Source organism: Sardina pilchardus, chromosome 2 (genome assembly GCF_963854185.1).
Source record: "Sardina pilchardus chromosome 2, fSarPil1.1, whole genome shotgun sequence".
Lineage (NCBI taxonomy): Eukaryota > Metazoa > Chordata > Actinopteri > Clupeiformes > Clupeidae > Sardina > Sardina pilchardus.
Window position 1 is genome coordinate 29,203,942 of NC_084995.1, and position 16,574 is coordinate 29,220,515.

At 43.4% G+C, this 16,574-nt stretch overlaps 2 protein-coding genes across 5 annotated transcripts in view; both read left to right on the top strand.

Annotated features, from left to right (window-relative positions):
- Positions 1–7,987, top strand: part of pde4ca (phosphodiesterase 4C, cAMP-specific a) — a 34,733-nt gene extending 26,746 nt beyond the window's left edge. For all 3 annotated transcript variants that reach the window (XM_062525419.1, XM_062525425.1, XM_062525430.1), the window contains 9 exons: positions 2,397–2,490; positions 2,756–2,928; positions 3,080–3,178; positions 3,344–3,508; positions 3,606–3,705; positions 3,863–4,017; positions 4,134–4,256; positions 4,388–4,570; positions 4,851–7,987. In XM_062525419.1, coding sequence (XP_062381403.1) covers positions 2,397–2,490; positions 2,756–2,928; positions 3,080–3,178; positions 3,344–3,508; positions 3,606–3,705; positions 3,863–4,017; positions 4,134–4,256; positions 4,388–4,570; positions 4,851–5,348 — 1,590 coding nt within the window. In that variant the 3' untranslated portion in view covers positions 5,349–7,987. The remainder of the gene's footprint in view (positions 1–2,396; positions 2,491–2,755; positions 2,929–3,079; positions 3,179–3,343; positions 3,509–3,605; positions 3,706–3,862; positions 4,018–4,133; positions 4,257–4,387; positions 4,571–4,850) is intronic.
- Positions 7,988–8,741: 754 nt separating this feature from the next.
- rab3aa (RAB3A, member RAS oncogene family, a) lies at positions 8,742–14,668 on the top strand. Of its 2 annotated transcripts, none has more exons than XM_062525440.1 (5): positions 8,742–9,014; positions 11,352–11,579; positions 11,795–11,913; positions 12,334–12,458; positions 12,628–14,668. In XM_062525440.1, exons 2-5 carry the CDS (start codon positions 11,352–11,354, stop codon positions 12,816–12,818), a joined length of 663 nt encoding a protein of 220 aa, XP_062381424.1. In that variant the 5' UTR covers positions 8,742–9,014; the 3' UTR covers positions 12,819–14,668. The 2 variants fall into 2 exon arrangements, with proteins under 2 accessions (XP_062381424.1, XP_062381431.1); XM_062525447.1 differs by lacking the exon at positions 8,742–9,014 and adding an exon at positions 10,424–10,914.
- The last annotated feature ends 1,906 nt before the right edge of the window (positions 14,669–16,574 follow it).

Consider the following 16,574-nt stretch of genomic DNA (forward strand, 5'->3'; position numbering starts at 1 on the left):
TCCCACGCGGAGCCACGTGTGTGCTGGATGTATGTACTCTCTACTGTACGTATGACGTACCTCTCACTGGAGTTGCAGCAGCAGCAGCAGGGCGCTTCACTGGAGAGAATCAGGCACACTGGCCCAGCATGCATCCAGCACACACACACACACACACACACACACACACACACACACACATTACTGTAATACCTCCAGCTGAGCTGATGGGTTTTTAAATACATAGGAATTTATTTTACTTCACAGACCCATGTGCTACTGGACTGTCATGTACTGTACTGTACATTTTTAATTTTCAATTGAGCTGAATAAAGAAGTTGAGATGCATAGCTGTCACATGACGTGCAGTCCCAGAGGAACAGCCGCCCCTTAAAACACTCATGTGAGATATTACGTCATTTTCCGATGCCAGGCGGTGCCAGTGAGACCAGTGAGACCCATGCCCATTCATCGCCTCACTCTGGCACATGCCCAGGTGCTCGTCGAGCAGCCTCTCCGCTCCGAGCCGCGCACATGCCACGACTCCATGAATCGCTTCGTCTTCAAACTTGGTGCACATGGAGCAGCCCCAGCCCTGTTTCCATCCCAACCAGCGTTTGCATACTCCGTAGTAGGCTGCACCAATCGGGCGCCGGCTCTAATCCATCCCCTATTGCAGTCGCCACCTGATTGGCTGGAGAGCCTCCTGCATGTGGGTGGTGAGTGGTGGGGAGGAAGGAGGGCTGGCGATGCTGGTGAGTTGGGGGGGGCGGGGGGATGGGGGGGGGCTGCTGAGCGTGTAGGGAGGAGAGTCCCTCTCTGTTTACACACACACCAGGCAGAGCGCTGGCTGAGGAAGGAGCAGGCGGTGAGATCGCTCGCTGGGGCAGCGATGCAGCCTTGCGCCGTCTCTCTGCAGGCTCAGCGAGCCCTCCACAGGTGCCCCCTCTCCAGCTGCAGCAGGGGCTGAGCAGAGGCTGAGCGTGACGGGAAGGGACTGTCCCTGGAGAGGGGGGTCCCTGGGAGAAGCTGTCACACGCTGTGTTTGGGACTGCCAGGTTGCACTGGAGGTGGTTGCAAGGGAGAGGAGAGAAGAGAGGAGAGGAGAGGAGAGGAGAAGAGAGGTATTGGCAATCTTGGCAGGAGCACCGAGCGTGTCCTTAGCATGTGGAGTGGACCGAGACAGGCTCATGCTTTAACCCTCTGCCTACTCTTTTCTGCTGACATGCCAGAGGTCAATTACTTGTTCTCACTATCGTGGACACGCATTCAGGTAAGACAGGGGAGGATGCATTCTATGGTTATCATTGTTGTTGTTTTAAGGAACACAATGTTTCTTCAGAGAGCTGTGTTGTCAGTGTGTATTGGCTTGTTTACACTACGTGAGGATTTATAGAATCTTCAGCCATGTCGGTTGAAGTCACTGGGCAGGTTGTTGCTGCATTTTGTTTACATGTGTAGTTGTGGATGAGAAGGAGGCACGTGTAGCTGTGGGAGTGGCACAAGTGTTCAACACGCTGTTGTGCATGCAAGATAAATGAATGGAAAGAGCATGTTTTGGTGTGTGTGTGTGTGTGTGTGCACCTGTGAGTGTGAGAGAGAAAAGGGAGAAGCAGAGAGAACGAGTGATGAAAAGACACAAGGTGTGTGTGTGTGTGCATGCATGTTCTGACTGTGTGTGCGCGCGCGTGTGTATTTGCGTGTATGTGTGTGCATGCATGTCATGTCTGTGTGTGCGTGTGTCCGGTGTATGTGTGTGTGCGTGCGTGCGTGCGTGCGGACCAAGTGCCCATTTCTGCAGACTCACTAGGCATAGGCAGCGTTTCATTCAGTAAGTTTGTGTATGATTACATAATAGCACCACTCAAATGAAGCCCCACTCCCCACGGAGGGCGCTCGCTCGCTCACTCTAATCTGGAATGCCTGTGGCTATGCTGAATGAGGAGCTGGCTCTCTCCACGGAACACCACTGGCTCCCTCAATGAGATGCTGACATGCCACATCAGTGGGCTGGCACGGCGTGCCTCCTGAACTTGTGTTGTGCTGTGTTGTGTTGTGAGTCGTGCGTTGGGTGTTGTAGTACAGTATGCTTCTGTCAGGGTTTCCTAAATAACAATAATGCTGCTTATGCCTGGATCTCCTGATTAAGATTATTCATTTAAGTATTACCAGTTCAGTTAGTGTTTTTTTGCTGAGGATGGTTATGTTGAGGTTCAAATGGAGTGGATCAGAATTGTACCATGCACTGGACCAGTCATGAGAGAGGCACATCTGTTGAAAACATCCTCACGTCGCAGTTCTCAGTTCTAGCCGCCTTTTTTTTTTTTTTTTTTTAAACGTCATGTACTCAAATTCTGCTCAAACGTGTTACCACTCTAAACAGCTGCTTTTGTGTGTTCATTTTTGTGTCCGTACAGTTCAAAAGGATGCTCAACCGAGAGCTTACACAGCTTTCGGAGACAAGCAAGTCAGGAAACCAGGTGTCAGAGTTTATTTCGAGCACGTTCCTAGGTAAATACATTTCAGATCAATTCGAAATTATTGTTCATGATGCACTGCATATAGTATCTAATTATTATATTCAGTAATTAGATATATAATAATATTTAGTATCTAAATATTATTTAATTGCCTATGGAATATTGAAATAGTTTCCATAGGCAATTAAATAATATCTAGCAAAATGACAAATGATGAATTAAGGAATCAACCCCCCCCCCCCCCTCCTTCATGTGCATCATGTCACTGTGCCCTCTCTGCTGTCTGTGTGCTGCAGAGAAGCAACATGATATGGAGATCATGTCCCCACCAACCAAAGACAAGGACAAGAGGAAGTGGCCCATGTCCCAGATCAGTGGCGTGAAGAAGCCCAGCCACAGCCCCAGCCTCGCTGTGTCCAGAATCCCGCGCTTCGGGGTCAGCACCAAGCAGGAGGAGCTGCTGGCCAAGGTGAGGCCTCTCTCCCCTTCCCTCCTCTCCTCTCAGCGGCTCCACAAAGCCATGGCTCACCTCTGTCATGTGTATCGTCTTCTGTATCTGTGCTCTGCGCGCGCCATTATTAGCGGCCCTTTTTTGAGAGTGCTCTTCCCTCTGTTTTCAGGAATTAGAGGACATCAACAGATGGGGTGTGGACATATTTAAGATATCGGAATATTCTGGGAACAGACCATTGACGGTGACCATGTACAGTATATTTCAGGTATGTAACTTGGAGCCATAGATGTTTACTTCTGGCTGATTTTATGTACATTAGACATACACTCATATGATTGATATATCTCATGTATGTAGGTATGTATTTAGTACTGACGTGCTTTTGGCTGATGAATTCTGAAATTGAGTTGACCTTTGCCCCTCCCTCCAGGAGAGAGACCTTCTCAAGTCCTTCAAGATCCCTGCAGACACCTTTATCACCTTCATGATGACTCTGGAGGAGAATTACCATGCTGACGTCGCTTACCACAACAACATCCACGCGGCTGACGTGGTCCAGTCCACCCACGTGCTTCTCTCCACGCCAGCACTTGAGGTATCCCCACTCGAGCACGCTTGAATATAGCCCTCCTCTCCATCGGAAAGATAAAGGATTATCAGTCATGTCTTGTTCTTTTTTTTCCCTTTTTCAGGCTGTTTTCACCGACCTTGAGATTCTGGCAGCACTATTTGCCAGTGCAATACATGACGTGGATCACCCTGGAGTGTCCAATCAGTTTCTCATTAACACAAGTATGTTTGCAAATTATCATTTTTATTTACTACATATCCAAATTAAAAAATAGCATGAATGTGGGGGGTCAATAGTCATTGTCTAGATGAGCCATGAAACAAAAGCTGATAAATGCATTGTGGGATTTAATGCATGTTTTACTTTTGTCGCCTCTAGACTCTGAGCTGGCGCTCATGTACAACGACGCCTCTGTCCTGGAGAATCACCACCTGGCTGTGGGTTTCAAGCTGCTGCAGGAGGACAATTGCGACATTTTCCAGAATCTGAGCAAGAAGCAGAGACAGTCCCTTCGTAAAATTGTCATAGATATGGTGAGCTTTCCACCAGAGTGGGCCATAGCTGAATTTGCAACATTCCATCAGAGAGCCAGTGGACATGTGTCTGTCACGGTCTTTCACTCACTCTGCATGCGTGTCCCCCTCTTTAGGTCCTAGCCACGGACATGTCGAAGCACATGAACCTGCTGGCAGACCTGAAGACCATGGTGGAGACCAAGAAGGTGACCAGTCTGGGAGTGTTGTTGCTGGACAACTACTCAGATCGCATCCAGGTGAGAACGACCGAAACTCCTGCCAGATGTGAGAAATAAAAAATGAAAACCACACGCTTTCTGTGGCTTGTTGATCAGGTCTGGAAGAATTTGAGTTTCTGTATATCGTTATCTTGTGCTGATCTTGACAGGTCCTTCAAAACATGGTGCACTGCGCCGACCTCAGTAACCCAACCAAACCTCTGGAGCTGTACCGTCAGTGGACGGATCGTATTATGGTGGAGTTTTTCACCCAGGGAGACCGTGAGCGGGACAAGGGGATGGAGATTAGTCCCATGTGTGACAAACACAATGCTTCCATTGAGAAATCCCAGGTACAGCGCATCTTGGAGCAGTTTTATTTAGAAATGAGTTATGTCAGAGGATACCAAAGATATTCCTGTGAGCTTTTTAATATTTCGGATTTGCTCTAGCCATATAACATGGAATATGAATTATTTGACTATCAGAGAACCTCAGCACTGCATGTTGATTCTAAACTTGTTTTCCGTCAGCATGAGCATAAGCATGTTTAAGTAGTCATGAGAAAATAAGAGTTTTTGTATGCATCTTTTTTTGAGTGCCTCGGGTCTCTCTTCTTTTGTTTTCCGCCAGGTTGGTTTCATCGACTACATTGTCCATCCCCTTTGGGAGACCTGGGCGGACCTGGTGCACCCCGACGCCCAGGAGATCCTAGACACCTTGGAGGACAACCGCGAGTGGTACCAGAGCATGATCCCCCACAGCCCCTCTCCCACGCCCGAGGAGGAGAGGCCCGGGCTGCCCATGCCCGCGGGTGCCGTCGGGGGATGTGGCGCCACAGCGGGGGACAAGTTCCAATTCGAACTGACCTTAGAGGAAGAGGGCGAGTCGGATGCTGAAAGTCCCAGCGAGGACACAGAGTTTGTGGCCTCAGGGCAGGAGTCTTCCAGGACTGACCCCAAAGGAATGCACCAGTCTCCCCACGTGAGGCACGCTCAGGCTGGTACGGCCGTCAGCCCCAGCTGCCGGACATTGTCCCTGGAGAACCCCTCAGACAGCGACGAGGGCGAGGAGGACAGAGAACTTGACCAAGAAGGGAAAGGTCTGTCATGCCTGAAGATGGGCACATAACACCCGGTGCACTTTTGCGTTGCTTCATGTCTGTGCTTCCCTCCCCCTCCTGTATCTCCGTCCGCTCCCGGACATTCCTGGCTTCCTGGGACAAAGTGGTACCACAGCATAGGAGCACAAAAGGAGCGAGAGATTGCCTTCAGGATATCTGCACTTACACCGTAGTCATCTTGCACTGGAGTTGGCCTGCTGTCTTCTTGAGACAGAAAGTGTTCTTCAAGCCTTTCTTTGTGTTTTCCTTCTGAGTTTCAAAAAAAAAAAAAAAAAAATCCACTGTATAAGGCTTATATTTCACACAGTTCATGAGTACAGCTGTGTGTGAATAAGCCACATCAAGGTCTATTGAACACAGCAAGGATTTCTGATGAAATGTCTTTCCGTGTCAGCTTACAAAGAAAAAAAAGTAATAAACCTGAAAACACCATCAGAACCTTAACCGTTTTATACTTGTCAGCTGAGATAACTGGGTGATGTAAAAGACGTTGCATGAATTTGCATTTTGTACTGGTCAGTGTGTATCTGAACACAGGGGGTTTTAAAACGGATCAAAACACTACAAACTTATTTAGCTCTGCCTGATCATAGAAAACAAATCTGAGCATAACACAAACCTCAGGACAAGGAGGACAGATACTGTCATGTTGTGGCGGCTCTTACACCATTCTTAGTGGTGTCCTGCATTGTGATCATTTCAGTTTACTGACTTGCCATGCTTGTGATTGAGCTCTACTGTGTATCTGGCACCACCCAGTGTTTAAGAATTGAACTTACACCATAAATACAAGACCGAACCGAATATGATTTAACCTCCATAGACACTATATGGACATTTCTCCTGCATATTGCGTTGCTTACTCAGCCAAGACTTGCGTAAGTGGACACACAAACCAAATCTGTTCTCAATAGTTAACACTAACACTCTGAAGTGTTTGTATGATTTTATTTGTTTATTTCATCTTGTTGCTCAGATGTTATGATCTGTTTATTTTTTTATTTTGATTTATTTAAACAAGATATGCTCTGTGTGTGCTCTGTTTTACCATCATGTAATCAGCTTGACTCCTTGTGTAGCACTTTACATCTTTATTCATTGCCAAAAGTCACCCTGCTAGATAGGGCTGGAGCCAAACTACACTTGCATATGGTGCCAACGGTTGCAATTACCATAGATAACCAGCACTTCTCTTATACACCTCTTACAATATTAGCATTAAAATGTTTTCTGTAGACTCTTGGATGGGTACAGGCTCTTTTATATGGTATATTGGAAGGGGCTCAGTATTGGAAAATTCAGGGAGAATTGATTTTCACATTTCTCTTCAGGGTTGTATCTATCTGCAAAAAAATAAATAAATAAGAAATGACCATTAATTGGTGGTAGTACCAATTCAGTTCCTTATGCATCCATTTGGAAGCTATCGGAAACATAAAGTTATATGAGGTTATTTGAATAAATCTGATTGCAAAGGCATAAAACTAAATCAAGGGCTGTTTTCAGAGCCAGACTTTTTTTCTTTCCTTTTGGCCATTGATCAATACTCTGCTCTTCACAGGGACATAGCCAATGACAGTACAAGTGCCAAGCAAGCATGACACAAACTGTACTGTAATTTCCATTTTGCCACTGGCTAATTTCCATCAATGACTGCAATGTTGATAATATCTGTGTGTTCAAATTATATTTGACCTCTGTTTAAATTAGCCATATACCTTAATTGTCTCCACCATGGCATGTAGCTTCAGATGAAATATGAAAACTCTCATGAACATTCAGCTTTAGGACCTGAAACACTTATGGTACTACTGTAGGTAGGCTACATTATTAAGCACTGACTATTCATCTTAAGGCTTATTTGGGAGAAATAAAATTACTTTGACATTGCTTTTTATTTCTCAGTGAAATTGTGCATTGTTTGAAATGTTCACACAGAAATAAAGCTTAAAACACAGGTAAGTTTGTAGAAAACATGACGTGAACAAAACTTCTCTGTCAAGGTAGCCTAATAGGCCTACGGAACGGTGTTTCTTTTTGTCTTAACGTTATATCTCATCAATGTTAATATAAGCCTTGAATAATCATTGCAGCTCTTAATTGTGGCACTGTGGGATTTTCAGTACTACCTGTACAACGCCTGAAACTAAGCTCTGAACTTTGTTGTTATGAAAGGGATATCCTTGACTCTTTTTCCGTAAAAAAAAAGGTGTTTTCTGTCTGCTGTTGATTATTTTATATATCCTAACCACTCTGATACTAAGTATTTATTCTTTTATATATATATATATATATATATATATATATATATATATATAAATCTGTCAGTTATACTGTTATGTGTGTAGACTTTATTGAATGCTGAGAATTCCGTCATGGGCCAAAATAGGGCAGATTTTTACAGGTTCACCAGTTGCTTTGTGTTCTTGATCACCTTCACGAATTTTCAGGTCATTGTTAGAGATGCTCCAATAGAGTAGGCTAGAAATTTGTTCCAAGACCATGAATTGCTGTCCCCATGTCTACCCTGGTCTAAAATCTGCTGCAGTCTTGACAATCCAAATACAACTGTTTACTACATGTTGGTAATTTATGTTACTGTACTCGTTCTTCTATGCCAATAAAAGCAAAGACTCTTTATGCATAATATGACTTATGTCATATTTAAAAGAGATGTTCAACAGAATAACAAATAGGGAGGGAAAGTGAAAACCAGCGCCCCAAGTGGTTGCGTTCCTATCGAAGATCAGCTCCAATGTTAAGTCCCATAGACCGACTTTTCAAATAAATACTACCCAGCTATACCAGCGATCTTATCCACCAAAAATATTTTTCAGTCTTCATACTATAATAATCTACTAACTGTGAAAATATCAGACCCTATTTCGCCTTATTTTAAAAAAACGTAATTGCTCGTTTCATTTCATAAATGGACTACAACTTCAAGTGGCGTGACACCCTTCCACGACGTTACTCGCCTAGCATGGTTTGTTTATTAGCCTGTTAGCTAGTTGGTTAGTCAGTAGACAATCACACTTACTGCCAGCTCTTGTGTGAGTAGGAGCACAACACAAGTTATCCCAACATAAAGGTAATTACCACGCGGTTTACATCGCTCTCTGTTATTACAAAAATATGATAACCCAGTTAAGCAAATTGCCGTTTTGATCAGTTGGAGATGAAGCACCCAAACTGGTGACGTCAAATGCTACTGTAGCTAGCTACTGTAGTTCGTTATCACCATGTTACAAACAAACTCAAAACAATTAAACTGATCCTAAAAAATAAAGTATGACCACTCGAAGCAATAGAGCTGACCTACATGCATAGCATATTGAAGGCATTTAACTAACTTCCCATCGTGGGTCGAGATATATTTTTTCTAAAAGAAAATCCCATCCCCTCCCGCTAGCCTCTAGGAACGCAACCACCAGATGGCGATGAGATTACTTTCCCTCCCTATGTTGGAGAAAACAAGCTACAGGGATGCTAGGGCAGGCTGTGGTCCTATCATATGATAGCGTCACTAAGCTCTCAGCACGTGATAGGATTTCTGCACATTGTGAGTAGTCCACGCCTCTCTAACAACTGTCAGTCAAGTGACGCAAAAGCTTCTGCAGGTGCTAAAGTGGGGATTGTATCTGAGCTGCATCAGGGGGAAAATTTCTAAAACCGTAAGCTATGTCTCTTATTTGACATCTCAAGCAATGCATTCATAAGTCATGTGTTGGTCTGAGCGTTACAGTATCATATGTAATCATGTAAGATATTTCAAATTCAATAAAGGAGAGTAACCTTCATTTGACATAGGATGCTGTACTACATACAGATTTACTCCTTAGATGTAGCTAAGTCAAGGGAGGCTAGTATCAGGATAACGTAACGTTACCGTTAGTCTAAGCTAAAGCAATTCACGCAACGTGTTACATACTACATATTTTGCTAAATGTTTTTCGGTGAAAATGCAATGGGCGTATGCGGACGTAACTGTGGTACTCTGTTACTTTACCGCCTGATTGCGATTTCTTCGATGTAAAATTGATTATTTGCATCTAACGGTACAGCTACGTTAGCCATTTGAATAACAAGTTAAATCCTGTATAGCTCCTACCCTAGCCAGCAAACGTGAACTTGCCTGTCTTTAACATAATCTCTTTTTAATTATCGAATCAATACATCGGTGGAATAACGGTTGAAAACAGTACATCTCCTTAAAGCTAATTTTGAGGAATGACGTTTACCACGTCGTATGGTTTGTCTTAAGATAACGTCAACGTTACTCACCGGTGCTCTCAACATTTCTTATAAGTGGCCAGGTCGTAATATTTGGACTGAAGCTAATCAGTGTTTAGATGACCGATCATTTGATAGCACTAAATGTCTGACACTTTGGCCAGTTTGACAGCTAGCGTAGGCTTCGTTAGCTAGATAATGTTGGCTTGGATAATATAGCATATGTCAGTAACATCAAGTGTCTCTGGTAACATTAGCAGATGGCTACCTAACGTTACCTACCTATCCCTCCCTATCCTGCTCCTTCGACTGCCCCAAAATAACGTTAAGGTTAGCTAATTAGCAGCGAGTCTGACCAGCTTGATGCTTGGAGACTAACATTAACGTTGGTCGATAGGGCCTATGTTGCCAGAGAAGTCTGGTAGCGTCGCGATATCTAAATTACTGCAAATATGTTAACGTTACAAATCTTAACCTAGCTGACGTTAGCTAAGTACGTTAGGAGCCGTGCACATCAAGCTCTAATGTTAGCTAAGCCTTGTGTTTCTGTCTGTGAGTCTCCGTAATGTTCGAGGGGTTTTCTTGATAATTTCTTTTCAACGCATCCCCTTGTTAAAGTGATGCTGTTGTGACGCTGTGTTATGCCATGGCATATCAACCTTTCAATAGCTCCTGTCCTGTCCCTGTTGTTAAAGCTACTGTTAACTAGAGGTAATATGTTGCAATTACTTTTATTCTAATCTAAGCATTTTAGGACGTTTAATGATTATCAAGTTCATCCGACACTGTTCCACTAGCTATTGACTTAGAGTCTTTGGTGTGGTGTTGGCATGCCCTGCTGTTTTCTTATACAAATAGGCTACCTCATTTACTTTTGCCTCGCTCGATTACTGGCTCTGATGCTGTTGTCTCAGCAGATGGCTGCAAAGAAAACTGCACTTGCAACAACAGACAGGTGTAACTTATCTTGCTGCACACATTGAAATACCTACGCTTCCTCAAGATGTAGAGTCTGTTCTGTCCCTTCCTGTAGACAGCATTAGCGTTGCTCTTTCTGTACTGGTATTTGTAATTGTCCACCACCTGCACTTCCTTCCCACTGATTGAAATGTTGGTCAAATTAGTAGTTTTCCTCCTAAAGTCCGTAACCTCTTAAACCACCTAAGGTTCCTGTACCACTCCATAAACTGGCCCACCAGTTCCCTGTGCTCAGTCTCCCCACTCCACCACTGCTCAGGCTAAGGGAAAATAGGTGCGATAGAAAAGACAGAATACGCAGAGTTGGCCTGTGCAGACCTTCAGGAACCTGGAGCTGATGCCATTCGGACCTGCAGTTTTGTTGTAGTGCCTTCATTCTTCATCTGTTTTTTGGACAGGAGGATGGGGGATGTAGCCTAGAGGGCGGCTCAGTGTCTTGTGTTGTGGGGGGGAGGTGTTGAAGGAGCCATGTGATATCCATGTCCATTACAGGGATTGAGAATTAGTATGCATTCCCTACAGAATGTTTGCGTGTATCCTGTGTTTTATTGTCTTGGGCTGTGTGTGTGTGTGTGGTTGTGTGTGTGTGTGTGTGTGTGTGTGTGTATGGGGGGGGGGGGGGTTGTATTTATGAACATTCTGATTCGTCATGTTAGGTTTTTGAACTCTGGTAAAATAATGTGTTTTTAAGCTTTCTGAGAACCATTTTTGATGCTTGGTTACAGATGGATTTGACTCCAACTTTATATCTGAATAAAAAATGGACCTCTTCTTAATGTCCTCATTATTCCCTTTCAAAGATGGCCTCAGCTACAGATCCACGCTATGGACAGAAGGAGTCTGCTGACCAAAACTTTGACTACATGTTCAAAATCCTCATCATTGGCAACAGCAGCGTTGGCAAAACCAGCTTCCTGTTCCGCTACGCAGACGACTCTTTCACCCCTGCCTTTGTGAGCACCGTAGGAATCGACTTCAAGGTGAAAACAATCTACAGGAATGACAAGAGAATAAAACTTCAAATTTGGGTGAGTATCTGTCTGTCTTTTGCCTGTGAAGTCTAGATATACTAGCCTGACTACGTCAAAGTTCGGCTGCACCCAGGCTATAGATATACTGCACAATACACAAAACTGAGGAATAAAACGTTAGATTTGTCCTTTGCGGGGTGATCGTGATAACACACCCATTAGTTTGATCGTCTCCCAGCAGTGTTGCTGAGTGTTGACCTTGTGTGTTAAAGGACACGGCTGGCCAGGAACGGTACAGGACCATCACCACCGCGTACTACAGGGGAGCCATGGGCTTCATCCTCATGTATGACATCACCAACGAGGAGTCTTTCAATGCCGTGCAGGACTGGTATGAATACCAATGATTGGGATGGTCTCTAGTGCCGCCACTCAAATATGACACTTGCTCACTGTTAGGTCAATAGCCAGGAGGGCTAATAGCCATTAGCCATTTAATGTATACTCTATGCTGTAGAGCTAATTAGCTACGATATGATTTTCTGCACGATGACTTAATTGCTTTTATTGAGAGCTTGTTCATCCTTTACTTGGATAGTCTGACCACAAATGCACACAATATAAACAAACTATCCGTTGACACTCTGTTACCAACAGTTTATGGTTATGATGGAGGTCACGGGTTGGATTTGGTTAAGGTGTTGTATCTCAACAGATGATCTGTGAAGTGTCTGTGGGTAGACTAATACAAATCAAGTGTTTCTGAGGGATTGTATAAAGGGGTGAAAAAAAGAACCCTGTCTCTCTGCAGGTCTACCCAGATCAAGACCTACTCTTGGGACAACGCCCAGGTCCTGCTGGTGGGGAACAAGTGTGATATGGACGACGAGAGGGTTGTGGCTGGAGAGAGAGGCAGGCAGCTGGCAGAACAGCTAGGTGAGATGGGCACGTGTTGTGCTTAGATTGAGGTTGATTTGATGTTGATGAGAGAGGTACTACTGCATGTATTTCTTCTCTCTGTTGGAATGAACCACCTGAATGTCCTTGTGGGTGTTCCTGTTTTAATTGTGTGTGTCACACCACTCATTGGCTGTGTTTCCTTCAGGCTTTGAGTTCTTTGAGACCAGTGCCAAGGACAACATCAATGTCAAGCAAACTTTTGAGCGCCTAGTTGATGTCATCTGCGACAAGATGTCGGAGAGCCTGGATGGCAACGACCCCGCAGTCGCAGGGGCCAAGCAAGGCCCGAGTCTCACCGAACAGCCTCAGCGCAGCCATTCGGACTGCGCCTGCTGAAGATGCCCCCACCACCACCACCATCTCCAACTAGTCCCCCCTCTCCCCCTCCCCGATCTGATACCTGAAGACCAGGCCCATACTGGAAATGTGGGTTGGAGGGCCTGGGTAAAGTTCAGCCCCAGTATCCCCCTAGGTGTTATACATACATGGATTCTTGTCTGTCTTTTTTATTTATTTTATTTATTATTTATTTATTTTTGGAAACTGGAATTTGAAAGCTTAGTAGTGTGCCGTGGAGTAGAACGTGCAGGTCTGTGTATGCAGCCAACCAGATACCAGAACTACACACTCCTCCCCCATGAGAGAGCAAACGCTCCTGCCGATCCACAGGTGTTCATCAGTTTCTCTGTTTTCTCTCAGTCTTGGCCTTTGGGCCATGGAGTTACACATTACTAGAGCAATTTTTTAAACTGTTGTGCGCCCTCTTCTCCCTGATTTTCTTTTTTTTAAACCTACTTCTTTAGTTAGGCAAAAATATTGAAAGTTTATCTGTATAGTAGAAGAGTTTATATAAATGTGCAAAATTAAGTAGATATGAATTTAAAAGATGAAGAAACATATTACTGATACAGTATGGAAAGGCTACTGAAAAATAAGCATACACTGAGAAGAGATGGGTTTAATGTGTTACACGTGTGTGTGTGTGTGTGTGTGTGTGTGTGTGAGTGTGTGAGAGAGACAGAGAGAGAAGAAATGCTGCACGACTTTAGAGTTTATTTGTTTACTCTTGCTTTTTTTTTTTTAAGTGAATAATTCCCCTAAGCTTTTACTGACCCATGTCTCTGTCGGCCCCTATAGTGGAGCTTTCTGTGCTGTTAGGATGTATCATGTGACAATGTGAGTGGAAAGAGAGGATCGTGGATGAGTCCATGTTCTCCAGGTGGGCACAAATACCCAGAGGGCGCGCAGACTGTACGTTTTGCTGCAGAGCTGCCGAAGGTCATCGCCTGTATCTGTAGTTTCCTTACCCGTGTCTGTGTGTATAGCAGTCGTGTCATGGTTTTATTGGATCATGTTCAGCGCTGGAAACTTGACTAATTGTTCGCTGAGCTTCATCAGGTGAAATGGAAGCTTCAGAGCATAGGGACATTAAACAGATGAGAATATCACTTGTGGCATACAAAAGCTATCCGTATATTTTTATGTACAGTATTTCTACACTCTGTATTTATTTAAGTATTTATTTATTTATTGATTGACATTCATATTTATTTGTATGCATTTGTTTTCATTGTGTACAGTTGCGCTCATGCTGTTTTTAAAAAACGACAGTAGGCATGTTCTTACAGTTGTGAAAGGACTTCAAGGATTTACATCTGATCCTATGTGGCTGCAACTTGCTAGAATTCTGTGGATTCTTCAAACTGAACCGAACAAAAAATAAGACCAAGTTAAACATTTTAAAGGCAAACTCTGAAACAAAACAAAGCAAGTATGAGCCACTGTCATTCCATTTTCCCCTCCATTCCAAAGACAAGCTGGTTTCACCTGGTGACAAAAAATGTTATGACCAAAAAAGAGTTGGGTCCCAGGGATCAAATGCTACCAAAATGTCTCATGGGGTTCCTCTTCATAATCCTGTCTTTGGTCACCGTAAGTGTATGCTGGAGTGTGAGATGCTTGCTCAAACTGCCAAGAGTGTCCGTTGCTCATCACATTAAGTCTGTGTTAGTGTATTGGTGGTGTATTTTGGCAGCTGTAGACATGCCTTGACCTAGTTCCCTGAAGTTTGACTATGCCGTCTTCCTTTCTGTAAATAACGCGTTTTCTGGGGGTGAAGTTGCTGTATGTGTGAAATGTGCTGTAATGTATCTTCAGGTTTCTGGAAAGAAGAAATAAAAGAAGAAAAAAATATCACCTGGGGAAGACTGTTGTTGAAGTAACTTTTACATTGTTGATTCATTCATATATTTTAATACCAAAAAACATCCTTTTTGAATAAAAACAACCAGTGTGGTTGTTGGCATACTGACAGAGACCAAACACTGGTCTAATTCAATTAAATAAAAATTAGATTAAATTATTATTTAAAAAAATGATCAAATCAGACAAGACACCACACGGTAGGTCCTCACTGCAGCACTGATACAGACAGCTGTTCATCATGATGGTTGTGAAATGTGAGAATTTTGATAGTAGCAAGGATGATTACAACACATCCACACAAAATCAATGGACATTTAATATGACTGCAAAATAATGCTTGGCTTCTCTCATCCTTTAACCAGCCGTGTTGACTGGATAGATACATTTGGGTGAGATTGGGTCATTCTGATTTTGCCATAAACTTGCAAACAGCCATGTCTGTCTCAACAACAGTATGAGTGTCACATACATAACACTACACCTCTAAAGGCTTCTACAGTATGTAAAGGATTTATGCCAGCAAGTACTCATGAATATTAAATGAAGGATTCCCAAAGATAAAATGTAGAGAAACAAATGTGCTGTACTACACATTCTCCACCACTACACAGTAAGAAGAAGGAGGAAAGCGCTTTAATCCTCACCAGATGGGCTCGGAGAGCGAAGGCAACACTTTAAGCACCTTAGATAGCTTGGGTGGCCTTCAGTGGCTTAATGGATGCCGCTGATAGCCATGGCAGAGCCTGTTCACTGGCATTTAGACTTTTAATTGATTGGCCCTCCATGCGTTGGCTTCTCCCCGACCTAGACTTGGTTGGGACCTATGTCTGGACAGCAAGTCCCTATGACATTGACTATAGCTCGACTATACACACTGCTGATCAAACGTTTGGAAATCAGAGATTTTCAGAGACACTCAATTGTAGACAGAATATCAGCTGACTGCTTTCACCCTACGTCTTTCTTGCTCTGTTTGGAGCTGGACTTAGACACAGTCTTATATCCTGTGCAAATGTCCCCCTTTACCAGCACCGAAGCACACAGAGACTATCACATTTCATCTACCATGCTTGAATGATGGAGTCAAACACTCTCTCCAACAGGTCTGAGTCTCAAGAATGTCCTTCTATGATCTGGACACCTTTTGTCTGTCGATTACACTTTTTCCTGTCTTCCTATTCAGTTCTATTCTTATCTTTTATAACATTAAGTAATTTGTATGGTTTTGGTTACTACTAGTAAGAGCAGATGAAAATGTGAGGGAGGCATAGCTTTGAAAAAACAGCAACATTTAAACAAATGTTTTAGTATTTGACCCTCATGCTCAAAAATTACTTTTTGACATTGACATGGTTTTTTTTTTTTTCTTCAGACAAGTAAGTACAATGTAACTTTATGATTCGGCTATGTCATGATGAAAAGATGAAGGAGTCAGTCCAAAGGCAATGTATTGGTAACGCCACTAGGTGTCACTACAGGACCATTTATTATTTCGTTTTTCGTAAGTCTAACTTTGTATGTCTCCTCTGATACACCGTAGGGGCCCAAAAAAACAAACATAAAAAAGATACATCGTAGGGTTGATATGGGTTGATGCTGCTTAGGACGCCACGTTTTCATGCCATCCACGCCATAGGTAAGTCAAGTTATTTTCATGAGACAGTAACATTTCAAATATCTTGGTTATTACCACCTAGAGAGTTCGTTTTGTTGAGATATTTTACATTCTTAGTGATTAAATACTTAAATGCTGAGTGATTTTGAGAATAAGCACTTTTCATGTTCACAAAAACGAGGGATGCAATGCTAGGTTATGTAGTACTGTGCTAGTTTTGGTACGTGTTAGCATTGGAATGTAATATACCGTAGGACTTTGGTAGCATTTGA

Bases quoted from the DNA above. Each gene is read 5' to 3' on its own strand.
- rab3aa (XM_062525440.1), top strand. From the start codon at position 11,352: ATGGCCTCAGCTACAGATCCACGCTATGGACAGAAGGAGTCTGCTGAC. The intron at 11,580-11,794 runs GTGAGTATCTGT...TGTGTGTTAAAG, and splicing joins GAATAAAACTTCAAATTTGG to GACACGGCTGGCCAGGAACG. The intron at 12,459-12,627 runs GTGAGATGGGCA...TGTTTCCTTCAG, and splicing joins GCAGCTGGCAGAACAGCTAG to GCTTTGAGTTCTTTGAGACC.